Raw genomic sequence first — 21,626 nt, 5'->3', positions numbered from 1 at the left:
GGAGCCTCCTCTCTGTACATCCTCACAGAACACTGGGAGCAGCGTGAATTCATTTACTCCAGCTTTACACAATTTCACAGAATCCATCTGCTGGCTGACTATCAGCAGCTAAATTATTACAGCCTGTATGGAATTAGAAACAATTCCAGCCTAAATTTTCAGTGTATACCCCTCTTCTCTTCTTAGTAAAAGTGAATTACATATTCCTCAGGATTTTACATCTCTGTACAACTATTCAGTGCTTGATGGATATTAACAGATATTTTAACTGGATGTCTTGAACATCAGTATCAATAAACATCTTTATGTCAATATTCTTTTTGCTGAAAATTTTTTTTTTAAATTGACTAAAATAGATTTTTAGTCTATTTATAAGAATTTTAATAAATATTATTTTCAGGTATCTTAAGAATATTTTTTAATATATTCAAGCAATCTCGAATGAGTTTATTAAATATTCTTATGAAAAATTGAAAGTAATCTTATAAGATTTTTATATAAAATTTAGAGAATTTTATCAAATATCCTTGTTTAATAATTGGAAGATATTTTAGATATCTGCTTTGTATATTGTATACAAGTGAACAACTATTTATAGCTGCTATAATGTAAGTGAGAACAGGAGCTAATTTGTTTCAGCAACGTTCTACAACAGTAAAAGTAACTATAAACAGATAAAAATTACATATTCCTTAAAAATAATTAAAAAAATATATATTAATTTAAATGGGAGGTTTTGCTGTGGTGCAGCACTGTTGTGCTAAGCTAACAACAAATCTGCCACCACCAAAGTACTTGTCAGAGAATTGTTCCCCAGATGGGGAAGATCATTTGGATCATCTTCTCAGATTCATTTCTCTGGAAAAGTAGTACAAGAGGTCATGAGGATTTTCAATGGAAACTCCACTGTCCATATAGGCAAGGCAAGAACTCACAGGGTGGGACAGGCCATTGTACCTGGACAGTGGGTAATGATCAGAAGTCACACGGTGCTCTGCTAGAAGCTAAATGGAAGGGTCCTTTTCCATTCCTTTTGGTGACAGATACTGCAGTATTGTGTCAAGGACGAACCAAGTGGTTACAGGCTTCACAGTATAAAGTGGTGCTACCACCTGAATAGGGAAAGTATGAGTGACTCTGAGGAGAGAGCTTTGAGAGGAACCGATGGCATGTAGGCCACGGGGGTCAAACTCGAAGTGAAGATTCCCTTTTCCCCAGATGCGATTAGCGCTCCCTACTCTCCTCAGTGGACAGGACTCATGTTAGGTAGGGAGTGAGTAGCCCATGAACATTGTTTGGATTAAAACTCAGAGTTGTTTGGTATATATAGTACACAATAATAGAAGGCATTTATTTATAATTGCACTATCAATGTCACCCAGATGAGGATGGGTTCCCTTTTGAGCCTGGTTCCTCTCAAGGTTTCTTCCTCATATCATCTCAGGGAGTTTTTCCTCACCACTGTCACCTCTGGCTCACTCATTAGGGATAAATACACATGTTTACAATATATTTTTTGTGAATCCATTTATTTCTGTAAAGCTGCTTTGTGACAATGTCCATTGTTAAAAGCACTATACAAATAAAATTGAATTGAATTTGTATATACACTGATCAGCCATAACATTATGACCACCTGCCTAATATTGTGTTGGTCCCCCTTTTGCTGCCAAAACAGCCCTGACCCTTCGAGGCATGGACTTCACTAGATCCCTGAAGGTTTGCTGTGGTATCTGGCACAAAGACGTTAACAGCAGATCCTTTAAGTCCTGTAAGTTGCGAGGTGGGGCCTCCATGGATCGGACTTGATTGCCTGCACACCCCACAGAATTTGGAGGCCAAGTCAACACCTTGAACTCTTTGTCATGTTCCTCGAACCTTTCCTGTAAAATTTTTACAGCAGGGAGCATTATCCTGCTGAAAGAGGTCACTTCCATTAGGGAATACCGCTGCCATGAAGGGGTGTACCTGGTCTGCAACAATGTTTAGGTAGGTGGTACGTGTCAAAATAGCATCCACATGAATGCCAGGACCCGCTCAGGTACTGTGGCGCGAGACCATTCAGTGCTTTATAGGTAAATAGTAGTATTTTATAATCCATGCGAAATTTGATTGGGAGCCAATGCAGTGTGGATAACATAGGGATGATGTGGCCATATCTTCTGGTTCTAGTAAGGACTCTCACTGCTGCATTCTGGACTAACTACATGAACTTCAGATGAAAGACTGGAGTCAATCACACCAAGGTCTTTTACTGCTGCAGATGATGAAACAGAAAGGCCATCCAGAGTTATTCTGTAATCAGAAAGCTTACTTCTAGCTGCATGTGGTCCTAGTACAAGTACTTCTGTCTTGTCAGAATTAAGTAAGAGAAAGTTAATAAGCATCCAGTTTCTAATGTCCTTTACACATTCCTCAACTTTATTAAGCTGGTGTCTGTCATCTGGCTTTGCTGAAACATACAACTGTGTGTCATCAGCGTAACGGTGGAAGCTAATACCATGTTTATGAATAATTTTACCCAGAGATAGCATATAAAAAGAAAAGAGCAGTGGGCCTAAAACAGAGCCTTGCAGAACACCAAACTTTACCTTAGTATGAGAAGAGAAGTCACCATTTACATCTACAAACTGATAACGATCCCATAACTCCAACAACATTTTCCAGTCTATCGAGGAGAATAGTATGATCAATGGTATCAAAAGCTGCACTAAGATCAAGCAACACAAGCAAGGAGACACAACCCTGATCAGAGGCCAGTAGTAGGTCATTTACAACTTTATCCAGCGCTGTCTCTGTGCTATGATGAGGCCTAAGTCCTATTACATTCTGATTGACCCCTACTGAATTTAGAATGGACACAACTGCTGTTCTCAGAGGTTCTTCTGGATTATCAAAATGAATATTAAAGTCTCCAACAATTAATGCTTTGTCTAAAGAAACAACCAGGTTAGAGATGAAATCCTCAAATTCACAAAGGACTTCAGAATATGGCCCTGGGGGTCTGTAAATAATAACGATGCTAACCTGTGGCGTGGAATTAACAGTAGACCAGGATCTGAAGAGCGTAATGTGCGAACTGGGGAGTAAGTATGAATGAGATCAGAAATGTATGGGTGGGCGAGACCATGAAGTGCTTTGAAGGTGATGAGGAGAATCTTGTATTGAATACGAAAAAGAACAGGTAGCCAATGAAGTCTGTGTAGGATGGAAGTAATATGAGAGGATTTTTTAGAAAAAGTGAGAACCCTTGCTGCAGAGTTCTGGATATATTGGAGCTTATTTAATGTTGTGTTTGGTAGACCATAGAAAAGAGAATTACAGTAGTCAAGTCGAGAAGTGATGAAGGCATGAACCAGTGTCTCAGCGTCATTGATATTTAAGAAGGGACGTAAACGAGCAATATTACGGAGGTGAAAGAAGGCAGATTTAGTGAGTGAAGAAATGTGAGGCAGGAAGGAGAGAGAGGAGTCAAAGATTATACCCAGGTTTTTAACGGAGGTGGAAGGTCGAACCAAAATCCCAGCAATGTCAACATTATCAGCACAGAAAGGAGCAACATTTTTTGGTGAACCGGCAAGTAGTAGATCTGTTTTATCAGTGTTGAGATTGAGAAAGTTCCTGGTCATCCAAGCATTTATATCATTAATACAAGCTGTTATGGAGTTGGTGGGAAAATGGAGAGTTGTGTTGAGAACTGATATAGAGCTGGGTGTCATCTGCATAGCAATGGAAGTTAAAGCCGTGATGACGAATAATGTTACCTAAAGGGAGCATATAGATGATGAAGAGTAAAGGCCCAAGAACAGAACCCTGAGGAACACCGTGAGGGACAGTAGAGGACTTAGCCAGAGATGTAATGATGGCGGTCAGACAGGTAAGAAGTGAACCAAGATAGGGCAGTTCCAGCAGAGAGTCGTGAGATTAGAATACTGTGAGAGATAGTGTCAAAAGCAGAGGAAAGATCTAACAGAATCAAAATGCTAATGGAGCCAGAGTCAATGGCCATAAGAAGGTCATTGACAACCTTAAGAAGAGCTGTCTCAGTGCTGTGAAGAGTGCAAAAACCGGACTGGAAACATTCATAGAGGTTATGAGATGACAAATATGACTTCAGTTGAGCAGCAACAACATTTTCAAGTAGCTTTGAGAAATTACAAATTGGTCTGTAATTGGCCATATCAGAGGGGTCAAGGCCGGGTTTCTTTAACACTGGTGCGACAGCTGCAGTTTTTAATTTGAGAGGAACAACACCAGTGCTGAGAAGGTGAGAAATGAGAAGTGAAATAGGCCGCGAAATAACAGGCGCAGTGTTTTTGAGTAGAGCAGTAGGAGCAGGATCAAGATGACAGAAAGATGGATTAGATTTTTTGAGTAGCTCAGAGATATAAGCAGGGGTTGGAGGGTCAAAATCAGTAAAAGCACCAGGTGCAAAATCAAAAGGAAAGTCATGTGAGTGGATAGGAGAGTTCATTGTTGGAAAGAGATTATATATGCGATTAATTTTATTTTGGAAGAATTGTAAGGATTCCAGCATCACAATGTATACATAATGACAACTGTTTGTGATGAACGCTGTCTTCCACTCACCCACTTCTTTGATGGGTACTGGGTACCTGTACCTGACCTTCACCATATTGAGACCTCACTAATCAATGCACTGTCGAAGCCATCCATCCTTGTTTTCCACAAAAAACAAGTCTGTGCCAGTGGGAAACATCGATGGGCAGATGGTCAGGGGTTCTGTAATGTAATCTTCCATAGCTTAAGTTTCAGCAAGAAACAGGGGATAGACTTTTTCTTTTGGGGGAGTTGCACCTGCTAGGAGGTCAATAGCACAGACATGAGCTCACTTTCTTTCCAGGAAACTACTGGATTGCGAGTGGACAGCCAAGGACGATGGAGTAGTTAGGTGACTCTGTGACTATAAAGGATAAAAAATTATAAAGTTTTTCTAGGTGCAGGATTTTGGTGTACATTTGGAGGGGGCAGTGCTTTTGGGATTTTACCACCTCCTGGTGGTGAGCCATCTAGGGCTTTGACAGTTAGAATGGTTGTGAAGGGAACAAGAGGCATATTCAGCAACTTAGACATGGTTTCATCTGTGAAATTCTCTGCTGCTCGGGAGTCTATGGAGGATGGTAAAACAAGAGATTTTAACATGTAATGTTATACGTCTGCTTTTAATCACAGGAGTGAGTTGTTTGCTCACCTGTTTGCTGAGCATTATATTGTTGTGTTTAATCAGACAAAACAATTTATTGCCAGGTACAGTAAAGGACACTCTACAGTACTAGGAATTTGTCTTGATGTCAGGTGCAAACACAGAATCAAAGATATAAGGTCAAGGGGGAGATGAAATGGTAAAACAATACTAAAGTGCATGAGACCATGGTGCAGGATGAACATGCTATATATAAATATAGATATGAAATATGTAAACAGCAGAAGATAGAATATATTAAATCAAAAATATAAATAGTTATGTACAGAAAAAGTGAGTGAACATGGGAGATAGAAAAAGTATTGCAGCTTCAGAGGGGAGAGTGACTGTCAGTAGGTTGGGGGGTCACCTGAGGGGAACTGGGGCACTGTTCAGCAGGGAAGAAGCTGTTCTTGTGGCGTGAGGTCCTGGTCCTGATGGACCGGAGCCTCTTGCCAGAGGGGAGTGGCTGGAAGAGTAACACCATGAGTAGCTTTTTTGTTCATGTTGAGTTTTCTTTCCTTGTCTTGCTTTAGTTTAGTTTTTTTTTTCCTTGTCCTTTGTTTTAGTTTAGTTTTGTTCAAGTTTTTGGTTCTTTTCCTGCCTTTGGTTTGTTTGTTAGTTGTTTATACAACAAAGACTGTCTGCACTTGCATCCGACTCCCTTGGAATTGTGACAGGAACATGTGACTGACAGGTGTTTCTTGTTGCCTAGGTGTGCTCTGTTAGATTGATTGTTTAAACAATTAATAGCTCTGAATGTGTACTCTTGGTTTGAGCCCTGGGTTTTGCCTGTGAAGATTGCATTTGATGTTAAAAAAAAAAAAAAGATGAACCAACATGAAGACCAGAGAGCTGTCTATGGGAGAAAAGCAAGCCATTTTGAAGCTGAGAAAAGAGGGAAAATCTATCAGAGCCATTGCACAAGCATTGGGAATAGCTAATACAACAATGTGGACTGTCCTGAAAAAGAAAGGAACCACTGGTATACTAACAACCAGACATCGAGCAGGTCAGCCGAGGAAACACCAGCAGCTGATGACAGAATCATTGTGAGAACTGTAAAGAAAAACCCAGAAACAACAGTTAGTGACATCACCAACAACCTCCACAGGGCAGGGTGAAGGTATCACCATCCACCATTCAAAGAAGAATTCAAGTGCAGAAATACAGAGGCCATCACACAAGATACAAACCTCTCATCAGCAGTAAGAGTCAGAAGGACAGATTGGAATTCACAAAGAAATACTGAGACGAGACACAAAAGTTCTGGGACCAAGATTAACCTCTACCAAAATGATGGGAAGGCCAACATGTGGAGAAGGAAATGATCTGCTCATGTTCCAAAACATATGTGCTCATGGGTGAAGCATGGTGGAGGTAGTGTCATGGCTTGGGCTTGCATGGCTGCTTCTGGAACAGACTCACTAATCTTTATTGATGATGGAGCTCATGATGGTAGCAGCAGAATGATTTCAGAAGTCTACAGAAACATTCTGTCTGCCAATTTACAGAGAAATGCATCCGATCTAATCAGGAGGAACTTCATCATGCAGCAAGACAACGACCCAAAACACACTGCAACACAACAAAGCACTTCATCAGGGGGAAAAGTGGAAGGTTTTAGACTGGCCAAGTCCATCAGCAGACCTTAACCCAACTGAGCAGCATTTCACCTCCTGAAGAGGAGACTGAAGGGAGAAACCCCCCAAAACTAACAACAACTGAAAGATGCTACACTACAAGCCTGGAAAATTATCAAAAAAGAAGAATGCAACAGTTTGGTGATGTCAGTGGGTGAAGTGCTACACTGGAAAAAAAAATCATTTTAAGACTTAGTAGATTTAATGATAACAATATTGGATAGGAATCGGTATTGGCTGATAGTCAAGGTTTAGTTTACTCAAAAAGGCAGATATGCTATAGACATTTGTTTATAAATGTTATGAAAAAGTTTCGTTTTAATTGTTCAGTGCATTTTAGTGATCGTAAAAAGTTTATTTTAACTACAATTAAAGAATGCACCTTCTTAACAATGTAATTAATATTTTTACTTTTTGCCTTTTTTTGCTTTACTTTAACAGTTGTGTTGAAATTGTTTTTTTTTATTATTGTCTTGGGTAATAAAAATGGTTACCTAATTAAATAAACATTTTTAATAACCACATAGCACATTTGTCTTTATTATTGTGACTAAGGAGTTGTCATATTCTCCATAGACAATTTCCTGGCAGACCACCAGAGGGCACCTCACTCATTTTGAATTACTTCCTTTTTTGTTCCACTGATTTTCTGTGTTTTTGCACACCTGTGAATCGTCGGAATAGTTCCCCTTTAAAAGTTCTGTTTTCCGTCCTTAGTTGCATTGCCGTTATGGTCTCTTTGCTGTATCAATACTAACACCTTAACAATACCACTACTACTTATTTATAGAACACTTTTTATACATGTATTAGATTAACCACCTAATACATGTATAGAAAGTGAAGTAAAGTGAAGTAAGAAGTAAAATCATTTTAAATGATAGCCTCAGCAATAAAAATGAAATAATAATAATAATAATAATAATAATAATAATAATAATAAAAGCTCCAAGCAGCATTTTCGGGGGCCAAGCACCCAGACTCAGTGAGCCGCACATTCACAGACACGGTACAATTTTTGCAGAAGCAATCACAGGAAAGCAGAGCCATAACTTTAGGCAAAGGGATTCAAGAGTGATTTGTCGATTCACTCATGATGTGTATGTTTTGAGCACAGACAGTGATGGAATTCTCTGACTGTAAAAGGAACGGTCTAGATGAACAAATGGGCAGCAGGGTGGCATTGCTGCTGCAGCTGCCGCTACTGCTGTGACCTGTGGTGTTGTCTGTTGCTATTTTGACCTGTGGGCATGATTGCTACTGCTCTGACCTGAAAATTTGTTTCTTCTTGCAATTTAAAAACATCTAAGGCATTTATCTAAGTTATCTAAACATCTAAGGTCTTTTCTCATCAGTCTGGGCCTTTTTCTTACTTTGTGCAAGTATCTGCACCAAACTTACATCTGTCTTATATTGTGTGTTTTTTTTTTTTGAAAAATGCTCAGTAAAAATGCTATTTGATATTAGAACCTGTCAGTCATGTGTTGTCTGAATAATAGTATAATTATAATAATAATAATAATCAACAGGGCCTGGAATATAGTAAAAGACAACACTCACCCTGGTCATGAACTGTTCAGCCTCCTGTCCTCTGGTAGGTGCTACAGGAGTTTTAAAAGCAAGACAAATAGACTAAAAAACAGCTTTTATCCGTGGGCTGTAAGGACTCTGAATGGAGATAAGACAAAACAGCTCCCATCTTGCTTTTAATGTGAAATTACATTTTAATGTGCAATACACAATTTTTAACATACAATGTGACTATTTTTATATTATTATTATTAACATTATTTATTGTTTTTATTGTTTTATTGGTGTGCTTGGTTTAGTCTCTCTGCACTGATCAGATGTGGTGCTTCAATTTCATTGCACTGCTGTTCAATGACAGTAAAGCTTCTAATTCTAATTCTAATTCTAATAGCACATTTAATGGCTAGAATGGCAGTAGATAGTTGTTTAGACAGATCAGATGTGAGCCAAATTTGGTAAAGATTGCACAAAATTTGGAGGAGGAGTAGCAAAAATGGCAGTTATACATAAGCATTTTTTTAGCATGTTATTGTTATTTTTGAAGATGTACCAAGTTTTGTGTCAATGCGTAAAAAAAGTCATTGCTGAAATACAGCCTCAATTTCTGTTTGGCAGATTTGCTGTCAGACTTGTTGGCCAATTATGGACAAAATGTTTGGAATATTCATAATTATTTTAATAAATTTTGTCCAGGTTGGTCTGTAGATGACGTGTGCCAAATTTGGTGATGATTGGACAAAGTTTGTAGGAGGAGTAATGAAAAAACTTTTTGACAAAATCCAAGATGGCGGATGGCTTTTAAATTTTGGAGACACGGTTCAAAAGTTATGACCATAAATGTACTTCCAAATTAGGCTCAAATTTGACCGGATGGTGGCGCTACAGCGTTGGCAACACTTAGCCCAAATTTGGTCAGAATGTTCCTTTGACCCTCTACAATCAGTGTACCAAATTTCACAACTTTTTACCAGATGGTTCTATTGGCTCCCATAGACACCCTAGCCAGAAGAAGAAGAAGAAGAAGAAGAAGAAGAAGAAAACATAGAATAACAATAGGATCCCTATGCACCTTCGGTGCTTGGCCCATAATAATCAATCACCATCATCATCATCATCATCATATACACGTAAAAATCAATTTAAATGGAAGTAAAAACAAAAACATAAAGGCATGTTTTCCAAATACTTTTAAATAAACAAGTTATAGTTTATAAACATGATCCCAAAAAGAGGCAGGCAACAAGTGAGAGACAGAACCGGACTCACTTGTTGGGTGGCTTCATAAATGGGGTAAGTACCATGGTACACAGAAAGAAAACAAGGCTTCAACACCTAATAGGAAGAATTGGAAATATTTCAGAAATGTTTTTTTAACAAATGAAAAAACATGAGAAAGAAATCTTGAGAGCAACCAGACTGAATAAGAAACCCATCCTCTTCTAGGTGACACCAGACAGTGTGATTATAAATCATCACAGTATACAGGTGTAGAAGAGTAAAGACAAACAGTACTAACTGTGTTTACAGGATGGTCAGTATGAGCATATTGTGAATAAAAGCACTGGGATGAGCAACAGGACAGTCTTTATGATTACAATGAATTATTAAGTAAAATCTACAGCACCCAGGTGAGATTAAGCACTATAGCAAGGGGGAGACTTGGAATGTTCTGTGAAGTACAAATTATCAGATTATCATATTTTGTCTCTCTGTTCAGGGATCTTCTGGGTATGTATAATTTTATATCTGCTCATAAAAGAATTAGGAAGAAAGTGTTTATTAGCACTGATAAAAAAATCCTATTGTTTATGCCACTTGGCTCTAAAAAGTAGTATATATGGTTATCAATATTAAGACTATTTCAGATATTGAGAATACAGTGGAAATAATAAACTAAAAAACTTTCTCTCTATTCAGAAGATATCAGACATTCAGACAATAGAGATCTTGATAAGATGTAGGAAATGCCAACATTAATATCCTCTGCAAAACAATGGACATGCTCATGCTCAGCATAAACTATATCACTAAGCAAAACTAGAAACTATGTATTTTATAATACTGTAGTGACAGTTATGAAATTAATTAGTGACTAGTGTGCTTTGAGTTATTACTTTCTTTTAAAGTAAGATTTATTCTCTGCTTGTATGGCAGGTTTCTGGTTTTTAGTGTACTGCATTCCATTGTACAGGTCTAGTCAATCTAAGAATGTCTATCACATGCCTGCCACCCAACAGACATTGGACGTGACTCCCACCCTTGATCTTGCCCACAACTGGGCTCCATATCAGCATTTCAGGGTGAGCCTGACACAGGTTACATGGGTGGCCTGGTCACCAGGAGCTTGCCTACAGACACCAACCCCAGGCCTTGCCCCAAGGGAGGGTGCTGGTAACCCTAATCTAGGCAGGGTACACTGTTTGACCGCTCGCTTCAAATCTGTTTACTATGGGTATTTAGCTCCCAGTGACATAGCCCTGAGATTCACTGAAATACACAAGCCTCTTCACCAGAAAGACTTGATCCACAATGGATGGTGTTGTATACTACAATGATTTAAGATCTATCAGTATTAACATATTCAATTCAATTTAATTCAATTTGTACTGTAATGTAATGGGTTAAGATGATGCACATTGTGTACACAGTGAAAGCAGGGACTCCAGCAAGACTAGCTATGACAGCATAACAAAAAGGGAGAACCAGAAGGTAACAAAGACAGTAACAATTCACTGATGGAGAGTTGAGTGCAAAACTGTTTGTATCAATTGCAGTCAAAATGCTATCTTGATGGTTTATAACTGTATCTTTAGGCTGTCCATTTGGAGCTATCCTCAGCAGCAGCGAGTGGTGAGTCCAAGTGATGAGACCTTAAACCAGAAGCATGGCATCAGGATGGATCAGGCAGGGGTCAGGATCACTGGTGTCTCAGGAGTAGCATGTGTATCTCGAGAGAGAGAGAGAGAGAGAGAGAGAGAGAGGGAGAGGGAGACAGAGAAACACAAATTATTAGGTATGCTCACTGTCACGTAATGGTTAAAGACAATGTACATTGCGTGCAGAGTGCAAGCAGTGACTCCAGTAAGACTAGCTATGACAGCATAACTAAAAGGAAAAGCCAGAAGGTAAGGACTCTTCTAGTAAGGACTCTTGCTGCTGCATTCTGGACTAACTAGACTAACTTGTTTATGCACCACTGGAACATCCAGACAATAAGGCATTACATATAGTCACATGTGTTTTCTTTTAAAAATTACCTGTAAAATTACCTGGAAAATTACGTGCTACACTGCTACAAAAGTTACCACGCCATTGTAGGTGTTAAAAATTAAAAATGAGGAAGTTACCTGTCAGCTATGTAGGAGGACATTTATGCATTCCAAACTGGGTCATGTAATTTCAGGGAAATCTGCCTCACCTTTTTAAAAACACTGCAGCATTCCAGGTTTCACAACCTAACCAGCTAACACAAGAAACAATCAGCAGCCAACTGAGAACAAGAGACAGCACAAGTCAGAACTGCGTCCTTACACAGGTAAAGTCTTTATACTTCTTTATTAACTATAATGTACCTATGTATTATATACATTACGTAAGTATGCCTAAACGAATTGATGCAGACAAAATCTGTTCACACCAAACATTGATTTATTTTAAGGTTTTTTTTAATACAATTCCATTAAATTCAATTTGATTTATATTGCATTTTCTAACAATGGACATTGTGACAAAGCAGCTTTCCAGAAATCCAGATATGGGCTTAGCTTTAGATCCTTAATGAGCAAGCCAGAGGTGACAGTGGTGAGGAAAAACTTCCTGAGATTACATGAGGAAGAAACCTTGAAAGGAACCAGAAGGGAACCCATTCTCTTCTGGGTGACACAGGGTAGTGCGATTATGAGTCATTGCTCATATAGTGTATGCACAACTGTATCCTATAAAGTCAAACAGTGCAGTGTGTAGAAAGAATCTTCAGTATGAGCATATTTGTTTTCATTAGGGTTTTAGCTTTATGTTGATAAGTCTATCCAAGTCATTTTATATATTATACTACCACTGTATATTAAATGAGACTTGAGCATAGATCAGAATCAGAATCAGCATGAACTTTATTGCCAGGTATGTTTACACATATGAGGAATTTGTTTTAGTGACAGAAGCTCCACAGAGCAACAGAATGACAGTGACAAGACAAGACACAGAAAATAAAAAGAATAATATACAAATATACAAATAGCAAAAACACAATATACAAAATAGACAATTTGTATGTACAGATTATGTGCAATTTTGTATGTACAGGTATGTTATGTGCAAATTTGAAACGTAAATAACTATGTGTATTAAGTAAATAAATTCATGAGATGGATTGCCTGAGGAAAGAAACTGTTCCTGTGCCTGGCCGTTCTGGTGCTCAGTGCTCTGTAGCGTCGACCAGACGGCAACAGTTCAAAGAGGGAGTGTGCTGGATGTGAGGGGTCCAGAGTGATTTTGCCAGTTCTTTTGCTCACTCTGGACAAGTACAGTTCTTGGAGAGTGGGAAGGGGTGTACCAGTGATTCACTCAGCAGTCCAGACTATCCTCTGTAGTCTTCTGAGATCGGATTTGGAAGCTGAGCTGAACCAGACAGTTATTGAGGTGCAGAGGACGGATTCAATGATGGCAGAGTAGAACTGTTTCAGCAGCTCCTGTGGCAGGTTGAACTTCCTCAGCTGGCAAAGGAAATACAACCTCTGCTGGGCCTTTTTAACAATGGACTCAATGTGAATGTCCCACTTCAGGTCCTGAGAGATAGTGTTGCCCAGGAACCTGAATGACTCCACTATCGTTACAGTGCTGTCCATGATGGTGAGTGGGGGGTTGTGCAGGGGGGTTCCTCCTGAAGTCAACTATCATCTCGACTGTTTTGAGCGTGTTGAGCTCCAGGTTGTTAAGACTGCACCAGACAGCCAGCTCTTTTACCTCCTGTCTGTAGGCAGACTCGTCACTGTTCTGAATGAGGCCAATAAGTGTGGTGTCGTCTGCAAACTTTAGGAGCTTGACAGAGGGGTCTTTGGATGTGCAGTCGTTGGTGTACAGGGAGAAGAGCAGTGGGGAGAGGACGCAACCCTGAGGAGCTCCAGTGCTGATTGTACGGGTGCTGGATTAGAATTTTCCCAGCTTCACTAGCTGCTGCCTGTCTGTCAGGAAGCTGTTGATAAACTGACAGACGGAGGTGGGCACGGATAGCTGGGTCAGTTTGGACAGGAGGGGGTTAGGAATGATATTGTTGAAAGCGGAGCTGAAGTCCACAAACAGGATCCTCACATAAGTCCCTGGTCTGTCTAGATGCTGTAGGATGTAGTGCAGTCCCATGTTGACTGCATCATCCACAGACCTGTTTGCTCGGTAAGCAAACTGCAGGGGGTCCAGTGAAGGTCCGGTGATGTCCTTCAGATAAGCTAAAACCAGCCTTTCAAATGACTTCATGGCCTCAGACGTTAGAGCCACAGGTCTGTAGTCATTAAGTCCTGAAATTTTGGGTTTATTAGGGATGGGGATGATGGTGGAGCGTTTGAAGCAGGAAGGGACTTTGCACAGCTCCAGTGATCTGTTGAAAATCTGTGAAAAGATGGGGGCCAGCTGGTCAGCGCAAGTTTCAGACAGGCTGGTGTGACACCGTCTGGGCCTGATGCCTTTCTTCTCTTGTTCTTTCTGAAGACCTGACGCACATCATCTTCAATGATCTGGAATGCAGGAGTGGGGGAGAGGGGGGTTGCTGGAGGTGTTAATGGTGTTTTTTCAAACCTGCAATAAATTTGTTCAGATCGTCTGCCAGTTGTTGATTCTCCACGGTGCTGGGGGATGGTGTCTTGTAGTTGGTGATGTCTTTCAAGCCTTTCCACACTGATGCGGGGTCACTGGAAGAGAATTGGTTCCTTAGCTTTCCAGAAAAAGTCTTCTTTGCCACTCTGATCTCTTTTTCCAGTGTGTATTTGGTCTGTTTATACAAGACGCTGTCCCCATTCCTGTAAGCATCTTCTTTGGCCTGACGGAGCTGTCTGAGTTTTGCAGTGAACCATGGCTTGTCATTGTTGTATGTTAGATAGGTCCTGGTAGGAATGCACATGTCTTCACAGAAACTGGCATAGGATGTTACAGTTTCTGTGAGCTCGTCCAGGTCTTTGGCAGCAGTTTTAAAAACACTCTAATCAGTGCATTCGAAGCAGGCTTGTAAATCCCTTGGAGATTTTAGTAAGTGAAATCTTTAGGCTATCCAAGTGAGTCTATCCACAGCCATCTTTAGGGTATCTGTGTAATACAATCAACAGCAATCTCATGGCACAAATAAGGCTATTCATGCGGGCCATCCTCAGCAGCAATGACTGATTCTCAGGTGAAGGAGGCTCCAGGCAGAAGTAAAGCATCACAATGGATCACGTAGGTCCAGAGGGCAGAAGGAGTGAGGATCACCAGCATCTCCTCAGGCAGCAGAGTAACATGTAGCTCAACAGAGAAAGAGATAGAGGGAAAAAGAGAGAGAACAAATTATTTGATACACACTTGTTTTATAGTTGTTTAAGGGGAAGTATACTGAGCCTCATTTATCGAGCTGGATACAAATGGATTTAAGATTTAAGATGGATTTAAGAAAGAAAACAATTCAAGTTGAATCCATAAATGAGACCAGTCATTTAATTAAGAATGCTGCTGTATAATAGAAGGATGGGCTGCAATGACTCAGGCAGTGCTCAAGTCAGTTCCATTTGCCACAGGTGTCTTCTTTTAATGAGGTGTGTCACTTTATTAGAGCCAGAACCAAGTGACCCATTAGTGACTGATCTGGTATTTCTCAAGCCGCAACATGCTGTATACTCCTAGTGTTCTGTGCCAAAATTGACTTTCTATGACATTCTCATTCCCTTCTGCTTTTCCAATACTGAGTTTTGTTGAGTTTTGTGGGCATCACCAAATGCAAATCAGCTATGCCATACATGGACCTCGTAATTTATGGATGATTGACATTCATCATCATACACATGCGAGTATGAAGAAAATCAGCATTTGCCGTACTTTTGTAAATCATGCGGTAATGATTACTTTGGTTTGGCTTTCACAATTTTACACACAACTTTACTAAATGATTAATAAATGAGGCCATTTGTGTAGAGAGTGCAAGCAGGGACTCCAACAGGACTAGCTATGATAGCGTAAATAAAAAGAGGGTAAAACAGGCATGAGGGCCTGGGACATAACAACTTACAGTATTATTACCAAAAGTCTCTGTGATCCCATGATCTCTCCAGACTTACTAGAGAAAAACAAAAAGCTTTTATTTATTTATTAACAAAAACCTTGACTACAAAGGGATTTTCACCCAAGACTTAAACAGTGAGACTGTGTCTGAGTTCTGAACACTAAATAGAAGGCTGTTCCATAACTTTGGGGCTTTGTAAGAGAAAGCCCTGCCCCCTGCTCTAGCCTTTACTATTCTAGGTACCAACAAAGAGCCTGCACCTTTGAATCAAAGTAGGCATGGGAGATCATAAAAGACCAGAAGTTAGCTCAGGTCCTGTGGTGTGAGACCATTCAGTGCTTTACGCAATTCAGTGCAGGCAGTCAAGTGATTATGCCAATGCAGTGTATATTATTGTAATTATTTTTACAGTATTAACTTTTGATTAAGCACATTTTTATCTCGAGTTGCCAGTAAATTATTGCAAAAATAGTATAACTTTTCACTGCAAATAACACTTAAATTTTTATACCTTGTTGTTCCCAGACATTAACTGGAATGAACCAAGAAGCAACAAAATGGCAAACAGCACCGAAACACAAACAGATGTCCATTCTCAGGTTGTATAAATGTTCATATAATTTCAGTGAAATAAGCATTCAGAGAAAAACACTATTCAAATAAATTGAATATAGTTTCAAATGACAATATATTGCATTATTTTGTATGATTTTTCAGCAGGCAGAATCAAACTTAGTTGAGGAGCTGTTGTGTAGACTTGGCCTTGGGAATAAATATGAAGACAAACTTACCAGCGGATACTTTCTTGAAATATCTAAAATCACAGTACAAGAGCCTAGTAGAGAGAATGAACTGGTTCATGCTTTCATGCAACGTCTGCTCACTGGAGATTACACAGCAAGACACATCTCTGTCACAAATAAGCCTACAAAACCAAAATCTATAGACAGAAAAGGTAACTTTGCTGATTTTAAAAATTTTAAAAAATGTACTGTAAATACCAAAAGAACACAGTCCCAGATTAACCCAATGGATGTTCAGATGACAGTGTTCCTTTGTGCAGATGATTTTCTTAGACAAATCATGGTGACTAAACTGGCACAGTGTCAGTACGCGATCCCTCTGCTGGTACCCAATCCCTTTAGCAGGAAAATTGAATTTCCTCTCTGGTCAATGCATAAAATCAACAAGAGCTGGAAGTCGACTGATGCTTCAGGAAAAATCATCAGCAAGACTGTGCCTGTTTACAAAGCAGAAACTTCAATGGTGGCATTCTTCAGGCTTGGGTCTGTTTCCTCATCCAAGTCTCAGCTGATCAACAACCTGATTAATGAAAAGCACAACACATTTTTCCACAGAAACTGTCCAGGCAGCAGCAAAAACCATCTACTGATGGATGGAGTGGTGGAGATCGCCTGGTACTGTCCATCTGGGAAAAGCTCTGATCATTTCACTGAATGCGTTGCTTTCTGTAATCTTCATGGTGATTCCAGCAGTGCTGTAACTCAAAGAGAGATACTTACTACCATGGCCTCTGTAAATGTTATACTGTTGCCTAAGTTTGATGATAATGATAATAATATGAGAATTGTACAGGATCTTTATGACTCACTGACACCTCTCATTGTTCTAACTGATGAAGAAGATGATAATGAAGATCCTATGTGTGAATTTCAAAAAGGAAAATACAGCCTGGGAATAAAAAACAGAAGTGATCCTAATGTGTCTGGTCTACTCAGAGATATGATCAAGAACTGTTTCTTACAAACATCTGTGACCTTCAACCTTAAAAAAATGACCAACAACTCAAAGCTCAGTGTGGATGAGAACAATGAGGCCTGTTGGAGAGGAAAGGAAGCTGCACAAAATACAATGCGTGTTCTATATGGAAAAGATCCACTGACAGTAAAAGAGAAATATCTGCCCTGCCAGGGAAAACTGTGGCATGACTGGTGCGAGAAGAGCAAAAGCTTACGGCGACTTCAAAGTACCGACATAGAAACAGAGCTCAGCAACAAGAAAACTGAAATGAAGGAAATAAGACGGAAACAGCAGGAACATGGCTTCAGTGAATTCATGGAGTTATTTGTTGGATGTTTAATATCACTGTCAGTCAATGAGAGAATGTATTTCTTGAGCTGGACTGGAATTTGCCTGGATGAGTTCACTTCAGAGAAACTCTCTACCATCCGACAAGAATATCACCAAAAATGGACAGATGTGTTGGCCTTGAAAAAAAAACATGACAAAGCTGAAGGAGAAGCAAATCCGGACAAACTGAAGGCTGAACAATCAAACTTAGAAAAAATATCAAAAGAACTGAATGCTGCCAACTTTGGCTTGGAGCACATACTGAGAGAGATGGGTCAGATTTATGAAGCCTCAGTCTCAGAAGAAAAGAGCATGACCAGGAAAGAGCTTGGAAACTGGTCTTACCTGCCTGAACTTGCTGCTAAACTCATGATATCTGGGCAGCCAATGGAGCTGATGGATGGTGATACAGATTATGTTCCTCTAACCTGGGTTACAGCTGTTTTAGATGAAGTCACCAAGATACTGGGAGATCAGAGAGTTTTTGTGCTGTCAGTTTTGGGAATTCAGAGCTCTGGGAAATCTACCATGCTGAATGCCATGTTTGGGCTCCAGTTTGCAGTCAGTGCAGGCAGATGCACCAGAGGAGCCTTTATGCAGCTGGTTAGAGTTTCTGAGGACAGGAAGGAAGACCTGAAGTTTGACTACATATTGGTGGTTGATACTGAAGGTCTCCGATCTTTAGAGATGTCTGGAAACAGCATCCATCATGACAATGAACTTTCCACATTTGTGGTAGGATTAGGAAATATGACTTTGATTAACATCCTTGGAGAGAACCCTAATGAAATGCAGGAAATACTGCAGATTGTTGTTCACGCATTCCTGAGGATGAAGCAGGTCAGATTAAACCCCAGTTGCATGTTTGTGCATCAGAATGTTTGTGATATTGCAGCTAGAGAGAAAATCATGGATGGAAGGAGACATTTACAGGAAACACTGGATAAAATGACTAAACTAGCAGCTAAAGATGAAGACTACTGTGCAGAAAATTTCACTGATGTAATTGCATTTGATGTAGAGAGTGATGTGAAGTACTTTGCACAGCTCTGGGAGGGTTCTCCACCCATGGCACCACCAAACCCATGCTACAGCGAGAACATTCAGGAGCTAAAGAGAGATATCCTTTCCCGTGCATCAACTACAAATGGCCTGAAATTATTGCAGGTTCAAAAACGTGTGAAAGACCTGTGGAATGCTCTACTGGATAAAAATTTTGTGTTTAGTTTTAAGAATGCACAAGAGATATCAGTGTACAGGAAACTGGAGCAGGAGTATGGGAAATGGACCTGGAGTCTGAGGAGTGCCATGATGACTATAGAAGAGAAAATGCTTAATAGAGTAGTCAGTGGAATCGTAGAAACAGTTCAGAGGCGAGACCTTGTAAGAGAAATGGCAGGAACCCTACAGAATGTCCAAAATGCATTCAACCGATATTTTGAAGAAGACAATGAAAAGGAAACACTGATTCAGTGGAAATGCAAATTTGAGACACAAATCCAGCACCTCCATGATGATCTAATAGAGGAAGCAAAGAGAAAAGTGGATGACAGCATTCAGCAGAAAAGCATTAGACAAAACCTTGATAAGCAGCGTGTGAACTACGAGAAGACACTCTTCGAAAAGAGCAAAGAGCTCGCTTTAAAACTCAAAGGAACTGTTGATAGTCAAACACAGGCAAAAGTAGAATTTGATTCTATGTGGGGAAAATGGGTCTCTGAATTAGCTGAACAAGCTCCAAAAATCGAAGATGTTAACATCTCAAATGACATAACTGAAGTTCTGGGAGAGGTCTACAGACATGACTTGGTTTCAAATCGAAAGCATTCTTCAGAATATAAAAAAATTGAAAGGGTCAGTGAGTACACCAGCTATGTCCCAACTAACAAGAGCATGTCAAGTGGGAATTTCTTTAAGTTTTGGTCTGGAAATTCTCTTACACCAGAGATAAACAAATCAATACGTGATCTAATTATTAAGGTCACTGAACAAACCAAAAGAAAGGTGGAGTCATTTCCATTCTCAGCACAGGGATACATGTCACATTACATTCAATCCATTGCAGATGATGTCAAAACACAGGTGCATGAATTTGAAGCACAATTCAAGAAAAGTCTAAACTTATATGATGATGCCTCTGTCTTTAACCAAGATTTCTATGTAGATCTCTCACTTTATGTGTGTGACCAATCAGCAAAACGCATCTCAGAGCTGCACAAAAAATTCAAAGAAGCAAATGATCCACTTATTTACTTTGAAAAGAAAAGGGCTGAGTATTTCAACATCTTTCAGAAATACTGGGAGGGAGCAACATCAGCAGCTATACTTGGAGACCAGGTTTGCAGTAAAGTGAAAGAAGCGATTCTGCAGAGTGTCTACAACATGATCACTAAATTTTTGTGTGGAGAGATGAGAGGGAAGCCACCATTTAATGGGAACAGAGCTGATCTGGAAAAACACATTCTGAAGTCTTTGGCAGAGCAGGAGGGAGATAAGGATGAGAAGTTTGAAAACTACTTAACATACATGTACAATCCTAGGGCTCACTTTGAAGATTTCATCAAGGCCAGAGTTAAAGAGTTCATGGCAGCTGAAAACCCTCAAGCAGTTTCTGCAACTGAAGAATACATTGACAACAAACAGAGAAGCATCATAAGTGCTGTAAAAATAGCAACAGATGAAGTCAAACATGTCAATGGTGATGCAAATCAGTGGCTGGAATGTTTTTCCAACAGCCTTGCAGATGAGTTAGGACATACTAGAGTTCACTTATGCAATGAAGAGTATAAGGATTGCGTTGACTATGATGTTCTTGTGGATGTTATAAAGAAAGAACTCTTGGCTGTTGTTGAAGAGCTAAAGAAAAGCCTCAGTAAGATTTCTGACTTCACCATGGAGAAGTTCAGAAAAAGACCTGATGAGATTCTAATCAAACACTTCTGCAGGTGCTGCTGGGAGCAGTGTCCTTTCTGTGGAGCCGTCTGTACCAACAGCCAAAAAGACCATCCTGGAGATCACAATGCTGATTTCCATCGCACAGCTGGAATGACTGGATGGCATCACAAGGGCACAACAGAATTCTGTAGACACTTTTGCACAACAGCAGTAGCAAGTGACAAGTCCTTTTACCTATCCAGTGATTCTGAGACTAGTGTTCCTTATAAAAAGTACAGGAAAGCAGGTGGGAAGTATGAAAAATGGGGCATCTCCACTGATTTGTCTGAGCTGGCTTACTGGAAATGGTTTGTTTGTGAATTTCAGAAAAATCTTGAAAAGCACCATAACAAACAGTTTTGTGGTAAAGGGGAGATTCCTGAGGAGTGGAAAACTTATAGCCAGTCAGATGCTGTTAAAAGTTTAGGAATACATTAATACATGTATACATGCATTCTAGCACTTTTCTGTGCTTTCTGACAACCCATGACACAAAACATCTGTATCTGATGGAAGAGCAGCCACAGTCCAGCTTATCCTAATGAGAAGGCTTAAGCCACATCCACATATCAAAATGCTGTCCTCTACAACACATTCATGCTCCTCAGCTTCAAGATCAATGCGTTCAAGATCAAATTCTAGCTATATGTACTAGCGTCATAGCGGCTGCTAATTCATTTTACAAGACATTTAGTCTTTAATAAGACAACAGTTTTCAAGATATCTTTTTTGCATGTATGTTATTTGGGATTAATGTATTAATATGTGAGTGACTTTATTTTACTGCATATAGGAAACTGAAGTTTATTGATTTGTCAATGATTCTCATAACTGTATTTTTTTAATGTAAAGTGGCTATATAGTCAGGTCCATAAGTATTTGGACAATTACACAATTGTAGTGAATTTGCCTCTGTATACCACCACAATGTATTTAAAATCAAGCAATCAAGATGTGATTGAAGTGTAGACGTTCAGCTTTAATTCAA

At 39.6% G+C, this 21,626-nt stretch overlaps 1 protein-coding gene across 2 annotated transcripts; it reads left to right on the top strand.

The window, feature by feature from the left end:
• The first annotated feature begins 11,533 nt into the window (after positions 1-11,533).
• On the top strand, positions 11,534-21,373 carry LOC117598624 (interferon-induced very large GTPase 1-like). Of its 2 annotated transcripts, none has more exons than XM_034309476.2 (3): positions 11,534-11,911; positions 16,139-16,212; positions 16,334-21,373. In XM_034309476.2, the coding sequence occupies exons 2-3, from the start codon at positions 16,171-16,173 to the stop codon at positions 21,074-21,076; spliced, it is 4,785 nt and encodes a 1,594-aa protein (XP_034165367.2). In that variant the 5' UTR covers positions 11,534-11,911; positions 16,139-16,170; the 3' UTR covers positions 21,077-21,373. The 2 variants fall into 2 exon arrangements, with proteins under 2 accessions (XP_034165367.2, XP_034165366.2); XM_034309475.2 differs by having other exon boundaries at positions 11,548-11,911; positions 16,331-21,373.
• Positions 21,374-21,626: the final 253 nt, after the last annotated feature.

Source organism: Pangasianodon hypophthalmus, chromosome 12 (genome assembly GCF_027358585.1).
Source record: "Pangasianodon hypophthalmus isolate fPanHyp1 chromosome 12, fPanHyp1.pri, whole genome shotgun sequence".
Taxonomy (NCBI): Eukaryota; Metazoa; Chordata; class Actinopteri; order Siluriformes; family Pangasiidae; genus Pangasianodon; species Pangasianodon hypophthalmus.
Note: the sequence above shows the minus strand (reverse complement) of the source record. Positions and strands in the feature narration are given on the sequence as shown.

Excerpts from the sequence above, each read along its gene's own strand:
- LOC117598624 (XM_034309475.2), top strand. The coding sequence starts at position 16,171 with ATGGCAAACAGCACCGAAACACAAACAGATGTCCATTCTCAG. Across the intron at positions 16,213-16,330 it reads AAACAGATGTCCATTCTCAG|CAGGCAGAATCAAACTTAGT; the intron begins GTTGTATAAATG and ends ATGATTTTTCAG.